Source organism: Mirounga leonina, unplaced genomic scaffold (assembly GCF_011800145.1).
Source record: "Mirounga leonina isolate KUSES-001 unplaced genomic scaffold, KU_Mleo_1.0 Mir_126, whole genome shotgun sequence".
NCBI classification, from domain to species: domain Eukaryota; kingdom Metazoa; phylum Chordata; class Mammalia; order Carnivora; family Phocidae; genus Mirounga; species Mirounga leonina.
In genome coordinates, this window is record NW_023270314.1 from 14,160,995 (window position 1) to 14,180,339 (window position 19,345).

The 19,345-nt window shown below is 40.7% G+C and overlaps 1 protein-coding gene across 1 annotated transcript in view; it reads left to right on the forward strand.

Annotated features, from left to right (window-relative positions):
• Positions 1–19,345, forward strand: part of GRIP1 (glutamate receptor interacting protein 1) — a 193,035-nt gene that overhangs the window by 156,935 nt on the left and 16,755 nt on the right. Inside the window, exons 20-22 of the mRNA XM_035002883.1 lie at positions 12,780–12,936; positions 13,710–13,821; positions 13,945–13,989. Coding sequence (XP_034858774.1) covers positions 12,780–12,936; positions 13,710–13,821; positions 13,945–13,989 — 314 coding nt within the window. The remainder of the gene's footprint in view (positions 1–12,779; positions 12,937–13,709; positions 13,822–13,944; positions 13,990–19,345) is intronic.

Sequence of the window (19,345 nt, forward strand, 5' to 3'; positions counted from 1 at the left end):
GCCCATGGTGACCAGGTGCTCCCTGAGGGCTGAGGCAGATCTCCCAACCCATGCGCCCATGGTGACCAGGTGCTCCCTGAGGGCTGAGGCAGATCTCCCCAACCCGTGCCTGGAGCCCAGAGTTCTCATTTGTATGGAGTGGAGATCTGTCTGCCTGCAGCTCCTGCCTGTTAGTCTCCATTCTACCCTCAAGGTCATTCAGAACTAGACTAAAGCCTCTTCCTTTTGACAGCCCTTCAGATAACTCAAAGACGGCTCTCATGCCTCTCTGAAGTCTTTCCTCCTCCAAACAAAATTGCCCTAGGTCCTTAAAGGTTCCTCACATAAAACTTACTTTTGAGTATCTTTATCATCCTGAGGGCCTCTCTTCTGAGTATGTTCAAGTTTAACTCTCTGCTTATTAAAGTGTAGCATCAGAAAGGAAGCTTATACAACAGTCTGACAGCCCAGAGCAACTCAAGCCTGTCACCTTCATCGCTGAAAATTTTAGAACATATGAAAGCAGCCTATCAACCTCAACATAGAATTGCGATGGTTGAATTCTGTGTGTCACTCATTTTGTGTTTATTGCTTACCAAGATCTCAAAGTCTAGCTTTTTTTTTTTCTTTTACTTGTGTTATTAGGTTAAACCAAGTCTTTCCAGATTGTGCGAGTGAAGTTGACTCTTTAAAAGCAAGGCACAGAACCACATTTTTTCCCCTGTTAAATACTATGTTGTGAGATGTAGGTGATCTCTTCAACCTGTGCCTCCAGCCTCTCAGCAGACTCTCTACCACATACCAGGAAGACCTTGCAAATTCTTATTGTACCCTACAGTCCACAGTAGCTGTCCCATTCCCAGTAAGATATCACACCCCCATGATGTGCATCTTCCTCCTTGGGCCCAATGTCTCTGCAGCCACATTCCTTATTCTCTGCTGCTTCTCCAAAATGTCAAAATTGCCCCATTCTTTCATTCAACAAATATGTAATGGCTGGCACAATATTAGGCCAAGATGCAGTGGATATACAATGATGGGCAAAAGATTTGTGGTCTCTATTCTCATGGAAGAGGTAACCCAGCTGAAGGACCAGACAATTAACAAGTCCTACAGTACAAAGTATTAGTTAATGCAGAGAGAAATAGGATAGAGTGATCAAAGCTGGGGGGAAAGGGGTATGTTTACAGAAGTCTCACAGTGGGATGACTCTCAATTCTACTGTGCAGCTCTAGGATGAAAAACTTCTCTAGTCTGCCTCTGGGTCAGCTTCTTCCACTTCTCATTCTCCTGACCCTTATATTCATGCCCTTCTGCCTTATCAAAATCTTATGCTTTGGCCCCCTTCTGTCTTATTTATTCCTCTTTCTATTATTTTTTTAAGATTTTATTTATTTACTCATGGGGGACAGAGAGAGAGAGAGAAGCAGAGGCAGAGGGAGAAGCAGGGAGCCCAATGCAGGACTCAATCCCAGGACCCCAAGATCACAACCTGAGCTGAAGGCAGACGCTTAACCGACTGAGCCACCCAGGTGCCCCTTTATTCCTCTTTCTAACTCAGAAAACCTTTTCCCTGGATTTAGCAAAGGTCAATCAATACAAGGGGAGAATGATAACTTGCTGGTACCTAGAATCTGTCATTCTCATGGATGGTGTAGCTCTTTTGGTCTGTAATTCCTGACTCAACTCAGGTAGCTATGTTTTCTGTCTTATCCCACATTAATCTTTAGATATTTCTCTCTTTTGAGTGTACTTTTTTCAGCTTTATTGAGTTATAATTGACAAATAAAATTGTGTATATTTAACATGTACAATGTGATGATTTTGATATGCACACATATTGTGAAATGATTACCACCATCAAGTTGATGAGCACACCCATCAACTTACATAGTTACCATTTGTGTGTGTGTGGTGAGAATGCTTAAGATCTACTTTATTAGCACTTTTCAAGTATACAGTACAATATTATTTTTAACTATAGTCACCATGCTCTACTTTAGATTCCCAGAACTCATTCATCTTATAAATGAAACTTTATGCCGTTAGACCAACATCTCTCCATTTCTCCCACTCCCCAACCCCTGGCAAACATATTCTATTTTCTGTTTCTAAGAGTTGGGTTTGACTTTTTTTTTTTTTAATTTAGGTTTTACATATAGGTGAGCTAATACAGTATTTGTTTTTCTGTCTCTCACTTATTTCACTTAGCATAATATTGTCCAGGTTCATCCATGTCCTTGCAAATAGGATTTCCTTCATGTTTATGGCTGAATAATTTTCTGTTGTGTATATATACTACATTTCTTTATTCATTCATCTGTCAATGGACGCTTAGGTTGTTTCCATATCTTGACTACTGTGAGTAATGCCACAGTTATATCTCTTCACGATACCTACTATATTTCCTTTGGATATGTATGCAGAAGTGGGATTGCTGGATCCATTTTGAGGTCATTTTTATCATTTGTATTTTCTCAGGAAAAAAAATCTGTTTCAGGGCGCCTGGGTGGCTCAGTCATCAAAGCATCTGCCTTCGGCTCAGGTCATGGTCCCAGGGTCCTGGGATCGAGCCCCACATCGGGCTCCCTGCTCTGCGGGAAGCCTGCTTCTCCCTCTCCCACTCCCCCTGCTGGTGTTCCCTCTCTCGCTGTGTCTCTGTCAAATAAATAAATAAAATCTTTAAAAAAAAATCTGTTTCATACAGGTTTTCAAATGTATTTACACACAGTTAAGAAATTTGTTTGATTGTTTTTATTTTCTTAGTTTCTAGATTTACATTCCCAATATTGTTCCATATTTGGTACATTTGTGTTTTTATTCTTTTTTCCCATGAGTATACTGGTAATGGTTTATTTTTATTTGGCATTTTTCCAAAGAACTGACCCTTGCATTTATTTATCAGTTCTATTCTTGTTTTCTAAAATAAATTTTTGCTTTTAATCTGATTAACTTTACTCCATTCTTAGATTTTCTGTTTATAACTAGAATTCGCTGCATAATTCATCTATTTCCATGCTTCCTTGTAGTTTTCATGAAGATTTTGATGGCTGAGAAGAGACCAACATTATGGAAGTGTTGAATCACTATTTGTACACCTGAAACTAATATTACACTAGAATTTAAATAAAAAATTAGGGGAAAAAAAGAGACACCAACATGTACAGTCAAAGAGCCCAACTTCCCTTTAATGTATTTAGGGAACACAACATAGTACATAAAGAGAGTAACACAGAGCGGAACACTGAGCATTTTCTCATTAATATCTCTTCTGCTCTCTACAAGCTCATGTTTTATCTCCTTTTATCATTTTGGTTTGCCAGTTTTCCGTGAGCTCTTATATCTCTGCTTTGATCTCTTGCTTTATAGAGATGATGGTTTCAGTGTGGATTTTTAACATTTTGTGATGATCTATTTGGTCATATTTATCATTTACTGCATGGCAGTCTTGTACTCATGAGTATCCTTCATCAGCTGTTGCTTTGTTTTTCTGTTCCTTCTCTCCTTTTTTTTTTTTAATATTAACTTGGTATACATCTTATGCCAGTTCCTTTTGAATTATTGCTCATCTTTGAATGAGATGACTTCTTTCTAAATTGGAAGTTTGAAAGAAGGTCTGAGACAGAAGAGCCCAAGTTGTGCTCCAGGCTAGCAAAAATTACCCCACAGTTCACAGTAGCCTGTAATGAGTGCATTCTTACTCAGCCCAGAGATTGGCAACTGTAGGCTGCCAACAATACAGAATTCCTCTCTGCTAGCCTGCCTCACTGATAGATTGCTTCCTGCAGTTAGTGGTGTATCTGTAGGTGTTGTCTTTCCACCCACCTCCCTGGCTTTACACTGGTGCACTGATTCTGGGGAAATTCCTGCCACCAGCCTATATATTCCATTCTAGTGTTCCAAACAAAGCATTGTTGTTTTGCTCTTTGCCATGGCCCCTGCTTTGGAAGACTGGGCCCTCTCTGAAATCACTGGTAATAGGTGTCTCCTCTTAGCTTCTTATCACCACCTTCCACCCCCTGTTTGATTCATGGAATTTGATAACTTTTTTTTATGTATTTATGGTTTGAGATTCTAGTTTTGCTGAAGATGTAGTTTATGTTATTTTTCAACCCTTTCTGTTTTGAGGTGATTTCTAGAGAAGGTAGAGAACCATTTTGCTCTGCCATTTTAAAACCACATTCTCATCTAAACACTTTGAATATTTCTTGGCTAGAACAATTACAAATAGTTACATAAATGCATGATGTGATTTTCTCATTCTTAACAAAACTAGATTTTTAGGAAACAAATTTGGCAGGGAATTATCTGGCTCGCTTTCCTATACTAAAATTGCATTCCAAAAATGAAAGTAATGGCAGGAGCTACAGTCCCAAAACTGTAGAGTTGAAGACTGAATTCCAAAACCATTCTGTGATTCCAAATTTTATGGATATGAACCAACATTATTTACTTCGCTTTTTAAAATTAATACTGAGTGTGAATTAAGAGCTACAAATGTAAGATATTAATCTGCCCAATATTGTAGTACTGAAAACCAAATAGTACACTGTTGGAATATGAGAATTTTACAAGTATCTGAAGTATGGTTACCCTCAAAATCAAAATCATAGTACCAAGATTCCGTATGCTATTTGAAGTGCCAAAATTTGTGAAGACCTATTTTCCATGACACTAATGCATAAAACTAAACATTACTCTCAGTGACAGGAATCTAGACTGAATTTTATACCTTGCCTCAGTGTGCTTTGGCTGCTATAACAAAATAGCAGAGACTAGGTGGCCTGAACAAAATAGAAATTCATTTTCCACTGTCTAAAAGGCTAGAAATCCAAGATCAAGGTATCAGGCGTGGTTTCTCCTGAGGTCTATTTCCTTGGTTTGCAAATGGTTGCCTTCTCCCTTCCTCACATGGCCTTTCTTCTATGTGTGCTCATCCTTGGTATCTCTTGTGTGTGTCCAAATTTTCTCTTCTCATAAGGACACCAATCAGATTAAACTATGGCCCCAGCTTATAACCTCATTTAACCTTAATTACCCCTTTAAAGGCTCTATCTTTAAATACAGTCACATTGATGGCTAAAGCATCGATATATGAACTTAGGTGCAGATATAATTCAGTCCATAACATACCTCACATTATGATACAAAGGATAAAAACAGATATTGAAACCTAGATTGAAAGAAGGAAAGAAGGAAGAAAAGAAAGAGGGAGGAAAAAAGAAAGGAAGATTTCCAATTCTAAATAAAAGGAGTAATTACTTAGGAAATACATTTTTTAAAATTACATCTATCTTTCCATGTGTTCTATTATCAATTTTGAATTTAAAATCTAGCTTCCAGTATCATCCCTGCATTTTAATTTAATTTTGTGTGCTCACACCATCATTCAGTAAAAGCAATTATATAATTATATTTCTGGCAGTTGGTTTTTCTTACACGTGGGCTGCCTCACTCATTCCATTCCTCCTATGGCTTTTAAGTTTGACTCCCTGTGTAAAGGGATATTCCTCAGGGCTCTGAACTTCTCAACTATGGCAAGCAGCTTGTCTTTACTTAATTTCCATCAGACATTCCCTATTTTATTTTATTTTATTTTATTTTATTTTATTTTATTTTATTTTATTTTATTTTTATTATGTTATGTTAGTCACCATACATTACATCATTAGTTGTTTTTTTTTTTAAGATTTTATTTATTTATTTATTTGATGGCGAGAGAGACAACGAGAGAGGGAACACAAGCAGGGAGAGTGGTAAAGGGAGAAGCAGGCTCTCCGCCGAGCAGGGAGCCTGATGCGGGGCTCGATCCCAGGACCCTGGGATCATGACCTGAGCCAAAGGCAGCTGCTTAACGACTGAGCCACCCAGGCGCCCCTCATCATTAGTTTTTGACGTAGTGATCCACGATCCATTGTTTTCCTATAACACCCAGTGCTCCATGCAGTACGTGCCCTCCTTAATACCCATCACCAGGCTAACCAATCCCCCCTCCCCTCTCCCCTCTAAAACCCTGTTTGTTTCTCAGGTGCATAGTCTCTCATGGTTCATCTCTCCCTCCAGTTCCCCCCCCCCGCCTCATTTTTCCCTTCCTTCTCCTAGTGTCCTCCATGTTATTCCTTATGTTCCACACATAAGTGAAACCATATGATAATTGACTTTCTCTGCTTGACTTATTTCACTTAGCATAATCTCCTCCAGTCCCATCCATGTTGATGTAAAAGTTGGGTATTCATCCTTTCTGATGGCTGAGTAATATTCCATTGTATATATGGACCACATCATCTTTATCCATTCATCTGTTGAAGGGCATCTCGGCTCTTTCCACAGTTTGGCTATTGCGGACATTGCTGCTATGAACATTGGGGTGCATATGGCCCTTCTTTTCACTACATCTGTGTCTTTGGGGTAAATACCCAGAAGTGCAATTGCTGGGTCATAGGGTAGCTCTATTTTTAAATTTTTGAGGAACCTCTACACTGTTTTCCAAAGTGGCTGTACCAACTTGCATTCCCACCAACAGTGTAAGAGGGTTCCCCTTTCTCCACAACCTTTCCAACATTTGCTGTTTCTTTCCCTGTCCATTTTGGCCATTCTAACTGGTGTAATGTGGTATCTCAGTGTGGTTTTGATTTGGATTTCCCTGATGGCTAAAGATGATGAACATTTTTTCATGTGTCTGTTAGCCATTTGTATGTCTTCTTCAGAGAAGTGTCTTTTCATATCTCCTGCCCACTTTTTGACTTGATTATTTGTTTTTTGGGTGTTGAGTTTGGGAAGTTCTTTATAGATCTTGGATACCAGCCCTTTATCTGTAGTGTCATTTGCAAATATCTTCTCCCATTCTGTGGGTTGCCTCTCTGTTTTGTTGACTGTTTGCTTTGCTGTGCAGAAGCTTTTTATCTTGATGAAGTCCCAAAAGTTCATTTTTGCTTTTGTTTCACTAGCTTTTGGAGATGTATCTTGAAAGAAATTGCTGTGGCTGATGTCAAAGAGGTTACTGCCTATGTTCTTCTCTAGGATCTTGAGGGATTCCTGTCTCACATTGAGGTCTTTCATCCACTTTGAGTTTATCTTTGTGAATGGTGTTAGAGAATGGTTGAGTTTCATTCTTCTGCATGTGGCTGTCCAATTTTCCCAGCACCATTTATTGAAGAGACTGTCTTTTTTCCATTGCATGTTTTTTCCTGCTTTGTCAAAGATTATTTGACCATAGAGTTGAGGGTCCATATCTGGGTTCTCTATTCTGTTCTATTGGTCTATATGTCTGTTTTTGTGCCAGTACCATGCTGTCTTGGTGATCACTGCTTTGTAATATAACTTGAAATCGGGCAACCTGATGCCCCCAGCTTTGTTTTTCTTTTTCAACATTTCCTTGGCGATTCGGGGTCTTTTCTGATTCCATACAAATTTTAGGATTGTTTGTTCCAGCACTTTGAAAAATGTCATTGGAATTTTGATTGGGATGGCATTGAAGGTGTAGATGGCTCTGGGTAGCATAGACATTTTAACAATGTTTATTCTTCCGATCTATGAGCATGGAATATTTTTCCATCTTTTTGTGTCTTCTTCAATTTCTTTCATGAGTGTTTTGTAGTTCCTAGAGTATAGATCCTTTACCTCTTTGGTTAGGTTTATTCCGAGGTATCTTATGGTTTTTGGTGCTATTGTAAATGGAATCATTTCTCTAATTTCTCTTTCTACAGTTGCGTTGTTAGTGTATAAGAAAGCAACTGATTTCTGTACATTGATTTTGTATCCTGCCACATTACTGAATGAGTAATGTGCTGGATGAGTTCTAGTAATTTGGGGGTGGAGTCTTTTGGGTTTTCCACATAAAGTATCATGTCATCTGCGAAAAGAGTTTGACTTCTTCTTTGCCAATTTGAATACCTTTTATTTCTTTTTGTTGTCTGATTGCTGTTGCTAGGACTTCTAGTACTATGTTGAACAACAGTGGTGAGAGTGGGCACCCTTGACGTGTTCCTGATCTTAAGGGAAAGGCTCTCAGCTTTTCCCCATTGAGGATGATATTCACTGTGGGTTTTTCATAGATGGATTTTATGAACTTGAGGAATGTTCCCTCTATCCCTATACTCTGGAGAGCTTTAATCAGGAAAGGATGTTGTATTTTGTCAAAAGACATACCCTATTTTAAATTATGCAATCATCCTCCACCTACATCAGTTAGGGATTGAGTTCACTTACGTATGAAAGAAAATACAAATGATGCTGTTTAAACGAGTTAGTTATTTTTCTCCCACTGTAGTAAAGACCCTTGGATGAGGCAGGTGGCCCGCTGTGTCATTAGGACCCAGCCTCTCCTACCTCCAGCTTCACATATCTCCCGTCTCTCCATTCATTGCTACTGTCTGTTGTGGAGGCTACTTTTAGGCATACAGGCTTGAGCGATAGAATGCAGAAAGGGCCCATAGCGCCCCCTGGCTGGATACAGACAGGCCCAACAGGGGAACCACCTTAAGATACCCAGGCACAGTCACCAAAAAAAAAGAATTCCAGAGGTCGCCACACCTCCTCACCTTCCCCCTTTAAAAAAGCAGCCCCCACCCTCTGCCTCAGGGCAAACAACCTCTCCCATCCTGTCCTGCTCCAGCTCTCTGGCTGTGTATTCAATAAACTTCTATATCCTTTGTTCTGCCTCAGGTGAATCCTTTCACTGCCCACACCGTCTGCCTCCACCCAATTGTCACCCTACATTTGGAGGCCCTCCCAGACACCACATTTAGACACCACACCTTTGTTATTAAACCTTCATCAGGCCTGAAATATTTACTTCCTCACCATCTCCTTACTTTGAGTGTATTACTATCAATGATCTTTTAAAAAAATAAATTATATCTCATCTTGCCCCTCCCTTAAAAAACAAACAAACAAAAACCCTCTTGATGGTTCTCTGTTGTTTTAGGATAACGGTACTCAGTTTAAACCAGAGTTCTTTGTAATCTAGTTCCCAACCACTCATCAATCTCATCTCCTGACAGTTCCTTGTAGTACCTTTTACTCTACACATCCTGAGCTTCTCGCTACTCGCCAAGCAAGCTTTGCTCTTTGGTACCGCACAGCACTAGGTAGGTTAATCAGTATGTTAATATGTTCATCAATCCCCACCTTTATCCATTCTAAATCAGTGGAGAAGTAGAAATGGAGTCAGCTATGGATTAAAATACCAACTCTTTGTTTTTTGGAGGGGAGGGTTTTTTGTTTTGCTTTGTTTTGCTAGAAAAGCTGGGATGGACATGCAGCCAGAATCAGTTGCTATCTCCCTACTCCTAACCCAAGTCTAGATGTTGGGATTTGAATGAGAGGGAAGTCAGATCTACAAAACTAACTGTAACCCCGCATATCAGTTGGATTGATTTAGCTGACTAGAACTGAATACCCTAATATTACAGTGACTTAAATCATTTTTTAAAAGTAGGCATTTCAGAGCTGGCATATAACTCCACAGTGTCCTCGAAGACCCATGCTCTTAAATTTTTCTTCTTTATTATGCCTAGCACTTGGTTACCAGGGTACCAGTTATTTCACCTACATTCCAGGCAGCATGAAAGAGAAGGAAACAGATCTTGAGAGGTTGAATGGCTTAGCACATAATAAAAGTGATGGGCATCTGTATTTATTAAAACCTAATTATGTTTGCGAGTTTGTGTATGTTATTCTCAGTCCTCATGTCAAGCTGGTGAGGCACATATGTATGGTTATCCCTACCTTACACTGAGGTGAGTTGGTGAGGCTACAGAGCAAGGAAGTGGCAAAGCTGGGATTTGGACGCATGTTTCTTACTCAGTCCCTGTGTTAGCACAGCATGGACCCAGGTCTTTTGAGCCTATACTTAACCCAAGGATATTTGAATTTTATCCCCTCTTCATGCCCTGCTTTGTTGTAATGCAATAATCATTTAATATTGCTTACTAACACAAGGCACCCTTGGTGTAGGCAGACACGCTTTTCCGAAAGAGGTGTTTCCCGAGTGACGAACAATGCTGCCCATCTGCTCAAGGCCATCCTTATACTCTTGCCCAATCACCAAGAACTACTTGCAAACAACAGTTGGAAGGAAAATCAGAAAGTTAATCTGTCCAGTTTAAAACATGTTGGAATTTCCCCAGGGAACCGACTGATCAAACAGGTTAATGCTTATCAGAAAAGGATACTGTCCAGAGGACACCACCATTTGGCATTTGGCTCTTCGCAAGTTGAAAGCTAGTTAAGGCAAGTGAGGCTTCCCCTACCTCTTTTTGTATCACGAAAAGGGAGACTTCACTTATTTGGGGGGTTGGTTTCTCTGGTTGGGAAGGAGAAAATGGATAGCCTGTAAGAGAAAGTCAGGAGAAATGCAGTGATTTGTAGCACTCCCCTTCAAGAAGAGACCCGTGCGTTTCCTTAATTCAGCACTTTCAACAGAAAACAGCACATTGATCACACAAAATTTCTTCCCAAATGGCTAGCCATACTTCTGTTATTACCCAGGAAGAAAATGAGATATCAAACTGTAAATATTTTCTCTGCGCCAAGGACTCCTAATGCTTGGTATCCTAAAACAGAAGGTTCATAGAAGGTTCTTGCAGCTGTGGGCATTCCCCTGCATTCTTGAGATCAAGTCCTTTTGATCAGAGCATTATCCTTTGGGCATCCTGCTTCCTCTGCGCTCTATTAGTAAGGATGACATTATAGGTTCTAACAAGTGGAGGGAAAGTGAGTAACACGAAACAGGGATGCCTTGGTGACAGTCATCTTATGTGATACGCTCGTTTCATTGTATATGAAAATGGCAGCCAAGGCCTGTTTGTTGTATTAACTATTTTGGTTTTTGGGGGGGTTTTTGTTTGGTTTTTGTCTTAATAGATTTTAAACACAGTAAGAAATACATATTATATTGCAACCTGGTACACACACGTGAACACATACAGACACACACACACACATATACAGTGGGTCACAACCCGAAATGGTGGATGGAGCCATGTATCATGATTATAGCACACGCTGTAGAGTCAGACCTGCTCGAAAGCCCCTGCTCTCCTTTTTAAACCTCCCAAAGGGGGACACCTGGGTGGCTTAGTCGGTTAAGTGTCTGCCTTCGGCTCGGGTCATGATCTCAGGGTCCTGGGATCGAGTCCCACATCGGGCTCCTTGCTCAGCAGGGAGCCTGCTTCTCCCTCTGCTGTGCTCTCTCTCTCTCTCTCTCTCTCTGACAAATGAATAAATAAAAAATCTTAAAAAAAAAAATAAACCTCCCAAAAGAATTTTGAAAAACCGCATATCCCGTCACACATTTAAAGTTGTCATCTCATTTTTTTCTCCCCAAATTTAAATACTTGCAAAGACTATAATTTCTAGCTGGTCATTAATATGCCTTAACATATTTTTGTCAAAATCGGGAACTATGGATTTAGCTCAGATTTGTGGAAAATGTCCACTTTATAACCCAATTGCCAAAGCCATTCCACCCTGCCTCACCTATCAAGCTAATCGGACTGAACTCCCTGTCAGAAAGGAAGTCAGTTTTCATTTTATAATTCCAATAAACATAATAATGTGCCCACCTCCCACCCCGACAACTGTTTTGAATTCTAACTCTGAGATGCAGAGAGACAGGTGGTTGGGGGGCAGGGGAAACCTTACCAGGAGTCTGTGCCTGGTTGAATTAAGGCGCTGCTCCCCGGAGACCTCCTCTCAGGAGCGGGGCTTTCCCAAATTATTCCTTGATTTGACGACTGGGGGTTTTTGCGTCCCAGAGCCAAGCTCCTTCAAAAGGTTTGAGATGCGTAAGAAATGTGTCTTTCATTTGTAAAGTGACAGAAAAACAACTGAGAAGGGAGAGCCAACAGATCTTGGACCCTTGGTTCTTTTCGGTGGGGTTGATTTTGGGAAGACGTGCTTAAGGATCCTGAGGGTCTAAGAACTGATGCTCCTAAGGTTATGACTGGAACTCCCGGGGGAGAGTTTGCAGATACCCCTACATACTTGAACCACTGTTCTAAGCCTTTAGTATGCTCATATGTAAAATGCAAATAATAATAGTACTACCTTTGAAGAAGGTTATGAAGAATAAAGAAGGCGATGCAAATCAAGCACTTAATGAAGTTTCAGGTACATAAGTACCCACTCTGTGATCCCTATTGTTACTGCTGTCACCATTCTTATTCCACCCCTCTTTTTACTAACAATGTCATTTCTCATCGTGATTAAGTCATCCTCGGGCCCATCCTTAACATTTGTGGGCCCCAGCCCCGCAGAGCTAAGCTCCATCCACACTCCTACAACCAGCAGCCACTTAGCCACTCCTTACCCTGGAACCCACATCTGGTGGCAAATTCCACTCTCAAAAAGACAGACTTGGGTAAGAAGCCCTCACGCATCCTGTAGGTGAACACAGGGTATCTGGGCAGGAAGTTCAGCATTCTGACTTTCTAGAACTTGCTCTAGAAAGGGTTGGATACAGGTCTTGGGGGTACCTCCCCCCAGCCCAGCAGATTTCTTGCCCAGAGAGAGCAGGGCAGGAGCCCTAATAAAAACAGGTCCAACACAGTGGGCTCTCCTGCTTGGGTCTAAAGGTCTTACCTCAGAGCTGTTGTTGGAATCAGTTAACATAATGCGTGTGAATGTGTTTTGCCTATAAGACTTGAGTGTTATCCCATGGCCTTTCTGATCCCAAATTCAGTTAACATCAGCTGCCTTGAGTGAACTAATAGAAACCGCAGAAAAAGACAAATTACCAAACAGACCCTCTCCAGTCCTTCTCAGAAACAGAAGGTGACACCTGATTTTTGTTTCAGGCTCTGGCTTTCAGGCCTCAGGCTACAGCTTCAACACTTACGAGTGGAGGGGTCCAAAGCAGAGAGGCAGCCTGTCCCCAGTCACTAAGCCACGAAGCCAGACTTACCCAGACGTGGGGCTGAGTAATGAAGACTGGGACCGGTCCACAGTCAGTGGGTAAGGTTTTCATCAACCGCTGCCTGTCCAAACTGCTTCGCGGCCATTAGCCCAGATCTGAATCTGTCTACTTCCGGTGGCACATATTGCTAGCATCGGGAGCATGACAGGAACCCCCACACCCGCCCCTGGCAGGGTTCAGAGACCCGTGCCTGCCCGGCAGGAGCATGGCATCACCCCACGGCAAGGCAAGAGCTCAGTTTCCCCTAATGAAAACAATAGTAGCACATGGGAAGATCTGTATCTGTAAACGCTGTCCTCACTCTCTGACTAGTGTCCTCTCTTTTCCTTTAAAAGTGTGCTTCACGTTAATTTACATTAAAAAAAAAGATACATCAAGGATCCCATAGTTTGAATTGAGATATATTTTAGCATTTTGTTCCTTACCAAAATATTTTAAGGAAATTCATAAAAACCGGTAGCCCTTAAATGATCTATACTGATATTTATAAGTGAGAAAACATTTTTCTCTTGGAAGTTTGACTTCTCTGTCACCAGGCAGAGCAGCTGAAAGGTATTCCCCCATGGCGCCATGCTGATGCGGTTCATTCTACAGTAGCCATGAAAACTCAAAATCAGTAAGACCGTGGTCCTTCCCTCTGTTCTTGGAGATACTTTGCATTTCCGAAAGCAGCCTCACTCGGAGGTTACAGTTGCAAGAACGCCAGATCCCAAAAGGATCTCCCATTTTTTGGGTGTGTGTGAGAGGAAAGAGAGAGATTCTGGATTATGTCTGGCAAGTTCTCAACCCGGACTGTGCTTTTTGACGACAGTTTCACAGGGGCTCCCGACAATTCGGAGGCTGAACAAGAGGAGAACTTCTGGTCCCAAGCACTGGAGGATTTGGAAACCTGTGGACAGTCGGGAATTCTGAGAGAACTCGAGGTAGCCTCGGTCCTGCTACTTACTTTTATTGTTTCTACATTCTTTTTTTTTTTTTTTTTTTGGTCCTTTTGAGTTTGCATTTATCACATCAGTTCATTTAAAAGCTTTAACCCCTTTCCACAGGAGAAAGCGGACAGGCGTGTGTCTTTGAGAAACATGACTCTCTTGGTAGCTACCCTTTATGTTTATATTTTTGCTTGTGAAGCTGCCTTCCCTGCCCCCTTGCCGTCCGGATAGCAATTTGATTTTACTCAGTGCAGTTGAAAGTATTTATTTCCCCACTTCCACCCCCTACCCCGAGCTTACTGACTTGTGGCTTCTGCCATCGCTCCCTGCTAACCTTTGACTGTACCTGTTTGCCACCAAGTCGCTGGGGAGGGAGCTAAGCCCCCCAGCAGTGGCGCATCTCATTCTCGGAGCTGCTTTAGAAAGGTTTCTTTGGCATGTTTTAATTTGTACCTGGTATAGCAATTAATTGGATCGTGAAGAGGAACATAAGAGGAAATTTTATTTTATTTTGTTTCGTTTTGCCCTTAAAGTAGATGACAATGCAGCTGGTGAAAAAGGCCAGTCTGTGTGAAAAGCAGCCAAAATATTACACAGTACTTTGCCGTTAATTGCAAATCCTGATTCCATATTAACTTAGTGTGAATTCTGGGAGTTGGGGCGAGATGGAACATAATAGCCGGACTCCTGGTGAGTTCTTTAATCAAAGCCATGAATTTGCTGACAATATTCACACTTTGGTCTAGGAGGTCCTGGACTGTTTCCTTTTATGTTCTTTTAAATTTTCTGAGCTGTAAAAAATAGAGTGGCAAAAGTCTCATTTTTATTTTGATGTCATATGAGGTCCCCAAGTCACCATAAGGAATGTGAATGGCATAAGTGGGTGAAATTGCAATTCTAAAACGAATACTCATCTTTGTATTATTTTGCTTCTCAATTGCATGTGTGGATATTTGATGTGATTCTAATGTTTGTGAATCTGCAAAGAGAATTATGAAGGAAAATATTAGTTTGAATTTATAAATATAGTATTACCTGGCATGAATTGAAACTTCAGAGCACAGGTGAAGGGCCTGGAGATGGACAATGCTATAAAACTTAAATAAATTAAGACATTAGCAATTGATTCCTTTTTAGGCAACTTTCAAAAAGAGTAAAATGCTTAAGTATCAGCTGGCTTATTTAAACTTTTACCACTTCCTGTACCTAGAATGATTAGCAGAAGGGGCCCAACTGGATAATGAGCTCAATTCACAATTCTTGAACATACCCTTGCTTTTGAAAGCATGTTTGGCTCATACGCCTTCTTCACTTTGCATTTTGATATTTCTCTTTTAAAGAAGCAGCTATTCTTCTAATAGCTTCTTTTACAGCAGGTAAAACAAGGGTGATGTAAAAAGTAACACAATGAGATTGGGTTTTCACCCAGAAGCTGAGTTATCTAAAATGAAAACAATATCTATGAGCATAGAAGTTATGTTGCAATAGCCCAGAAACTTTTTCTAACCTAGCTTCAGGCAGGTGTAGCCCTTGAAATTATAACTCCAGAAGGGAAATGGGTTGAATTTATAAGCCAAAAGGAAATTAAAGCCCTCAACAAGGAAGAATGATTGGCAAATCGATAAATTAAAGTCTTACTTATACTTGTATTAGATCATTTACTAGCTTAAATGAACTCTGATTGCTTGATTGTAAATGTTACAATGCAAAAAAGTATTATTGGAGCAAGTTTCCTGCATATGAAATTTATGTCCAGTATTAAAAGTTACAGCATACTATAACCCTAATAAATGTAGAAGATTAGCTAAAATGAGAAATGATTACAGTTGAAATGGAAATGAAAACTATACTTGGCATTCTCCCCGTTAGCTAGCAGTTATTTAGGTTCAACTTTAGCACTGAAAAATGTACAGTTTTAACAAAAGAGAAAAATTCAAACTAAGACTTTGGACAAGTTACTTAATCTGTCTTATCAGATATTTATTCTTCTATAAAATAAGGGGATTATAATGACTAATGCTTATATGGCACTTAACATAGAACATAGCACTTAATAATTGTTCAATAGAAATTATTATTTTTACCATTTTTATTAATGAACACTGCCTTAACTGTTTTTTGTTTAATATAGGAAGAAGGCTTAACTAAATATCAGCTAGTAAACCCTTGAACGTATCCCGCTAAGTTTTATGTGTATCAGTTACCTCATTGATAATGGGGCAGGGGATTATAACTATACACTATGAATTGTGCAAAATGGGAACAGGCAATAGATAATCCTGAAGTGAAAACAAATCTTAGATAACTTAAAATAATTATTTTAAACTTTATTTTAGTTTTTATATTTATGTTTTAATTTTTATATTGCTTCATAGTAATCGAAGTTCACTTTTTTTTTAAGATTTTTTATTTTTTTATTAGACAGGGAGAGAGTACAAGCAGGGGGAGCGGCAGGGAGAGGGAGAAGAAAGCTCCCTGCTCAGCAGGGAGCCCTATGTGGGTCTCGATCCCAGGACCCCGGGATCATGACCTGAGCCGACGGCAGACACTTAACCGGCTGAGCCACCCAGGCGCCCCTTGAAGTTCACTTTAAACAAAGCAGTCAAGCCGTGCTTTGAAACCTTGCCTCCATCAGAACTCTTTCTAGATCAGTTTGGAACTTCTGTAGTGGCCAAAGCTCAAACCATTATCTCCCTATTGTAGTAATTAAGTATTTTACCTCCAACGTGTTTCCCACTGATCCCATGAAAAATGAGTATAAAAAATAGATGTGAACAAAGCCAATAACTTGTCTAAGTAGGTAAAAAACCATAGATGGATGGTCACCACTGCAAGAAAATAATCACTGGGTGCTGTCACTTGCAGTGGACAAACAGAGAAATGCTTTCGGTGAGTTAAGTGCCATAAAATAAAGGATGTCCCATGACACCAACAAAGCCAGGAGTCAAAAACTTTCCATTTTAAAAAGAGATTTAACTGAAATAAACCATAATATGGATAATCCACATTGGCTTACATCTTAGGGTTTTTTTTTTAAATCTCCTAAAAAGTCAATTTTATATGTTTCAACCGAATACTTGACTGGGAAGCAGTCCAGCCTGGTAGTCAAGAAGAAGGATTCTGGAATCCGAGTGTGAGGCCTGCAATCCCAGACTCTTGGGCAGCTTGCTCACCTTATCCAGGCATCCCTTTCCATGACTGAAGTGGGGAGGTGTGATGACTCTAATACATATCATAGAGACTTACCACAAGTATTAAATGACATTCTACAGACACATATATATGGTACTGAGCACATGTTAGTGGTCAACGACCAGTAAGGTTTTTCTTACGACTAAAATTTTCTTTTTCAAAGTCATCAATACGATAACTAACCTAGTCAGGATATTGATAAGATAACTGGTTTTGTTCCTTTTTCAACAGAGTCATAGATATATGTACATGTGTGCCAATACTTGGCTGCAATTCAAAGATCTCTCTTTTTTTTTTAAAGATTTTATTTTATTTATTTATTTGACAGAGAGAGAATGAGAGAGAGAGCACATGAGAGGGGGGAGGGTCAGAGGGAGAAGCAGACTCCCCGCTGAGCAGGGAGCCCGATGCGGGACTCGATCCCGGGACTCCAGGATCATGACCTGAGCCGACGGCAGTCGCTTAACCAACTGAGCCACCCAGGCACCCTCAAAGATCTCTTCACTGGTGTGTGTGTAGCCGAACACCAGGTCACTTGGAATTACAAAATCTTAGTGAGATAACAAATGAAAACTCGATCACATTGCAGTGTTCCCTCTTAATCAATAATTTTAGATGGTGCCCTTGGCTCATTTACTACTTGGGTGACCTTGGGTAAGTCAGCTTCTGTGTGCCTCAGTTTCTGCACCTACAAATTGGGAGTCATAACAGTGTCCATCTCAAAGTTGTTGTGTGGCTTAAGTGGGCGAATGCAAGGACTCAACAAAGGACGCTCTGCTACTTTTAGCATCAGTATGAATGTAAACCACTAGATCACAGCGTAGCCAGCAACACAGCATGTGGGGTTTGTTTTCTGGTCCATGACCTCAGGCAGACTCACCAGTGCCAGTTTACCATCATCATTCAACCATCCTACCAAGGAGGATGGAGCTGCCTTACAGACATGTTTTCAGAATTTTAGCATCCTTTAACCATGAGAAATGAACATCCTCAACATGACATTGGTTTCAGATGCTTTTTTAGTTTCACTTCCAAGATTCAGTCATATTTTGGGTCTAATCTTGCTTCTCCTTGCATATGAACATTTTTTTAAAAATATTTATTTGTCAGGGGAAGAGAGAGAGAACACAAGCAGGGGGAGCGGCAGAGGGAGAAGCAGGCTCCCCACTGAGCAGGGAGCCCAATGCAGGACTCGATCCCAGGGTCCGGGGATCATGACCTGAGCTAAAAGCAGACACTTAACCAACTGAGCCACCCAGGTGTCCCACATATGAACATATTTGAATCTGAACAAACTTCCCTGTTCACTGGTAAAATCCAATCCAAGTTTCCCAGGTTTTGAGCAAAGGGTTGAATCCAGTAGCACAATAAATGATTACTCTTTGACCTTTGACGATCTCCCACAAAGACCGTTTCTTTTTTTTTTTTTTTTAAAGATTTTATTTATTTTTTAGAGAGCGAGCGAGAGAGAAACGCAGGAGAGGGGAGAGGGTCAGAGGGAGAAGCAGGCTCCCCGCTGAGCCAGGAGCCCGATGTGGGGCTCGATCCCAGGACCCTGGGATCATGACCTGAGCCGAAGGCAGACGCTTAACCATCTGAGCCACCCAGGCACCCTACAAAGACCGTTTCTAAGAAACGTGGACCTACGCCAAATGGTGTGGAGACCTAGCTGGTTCTACAAGCTTCTGGGACAGGCCACGTGGCCAAAGAAAGACAGTGTACCAGTGGTAGGCGGGCAGCATTGGCTATTGCCTATCAGTAGCCCTGTTTTAGCCCATTGTTACCTCTAGGTGGGGCTAGAGGCAGCATTGCCAATAGAGACCGCCTGGTTCCATTGGAAAGTTCTTAGTCCATTTCTTTTTTTTTTTTTTAAGATTTTATTTATTTATTTATTTATTTATTTATTTATTTATTTATTAGAAAGCAAGCGAGAGAGAAACAGCATGAGAGAGGAGAGGGTCAGAGGGAGAAGCAGGCTCCCTGCTGAGCCGGGAGCCCGATGTGGGACTCGATCCCAGGACCCTGGGATCATGACCTGAACCGAAGGCAGTCGCTTAACCAACTGAGCCACCCAGGCGCCCTCTTAGTCCATTTCTGTAAGATAAATTGAAGTTGCTTCATGAATCCCATCTTTAGAGCCCACTCAGTGGAAAGTTAATGCTTAAAATGTAGTTTGCAGTAAGCAAATGTTATAGCTTTTCAATTTGCCTCAAAACTGCCAGGGGTGGTATTGGATTAAATAAAACCAATGGCTTAAGTACTTTAGTTGGATTTGAGATGTGCATTATAAATGCCACTTGTAAATCATTTTCCCAGACTTTCATAG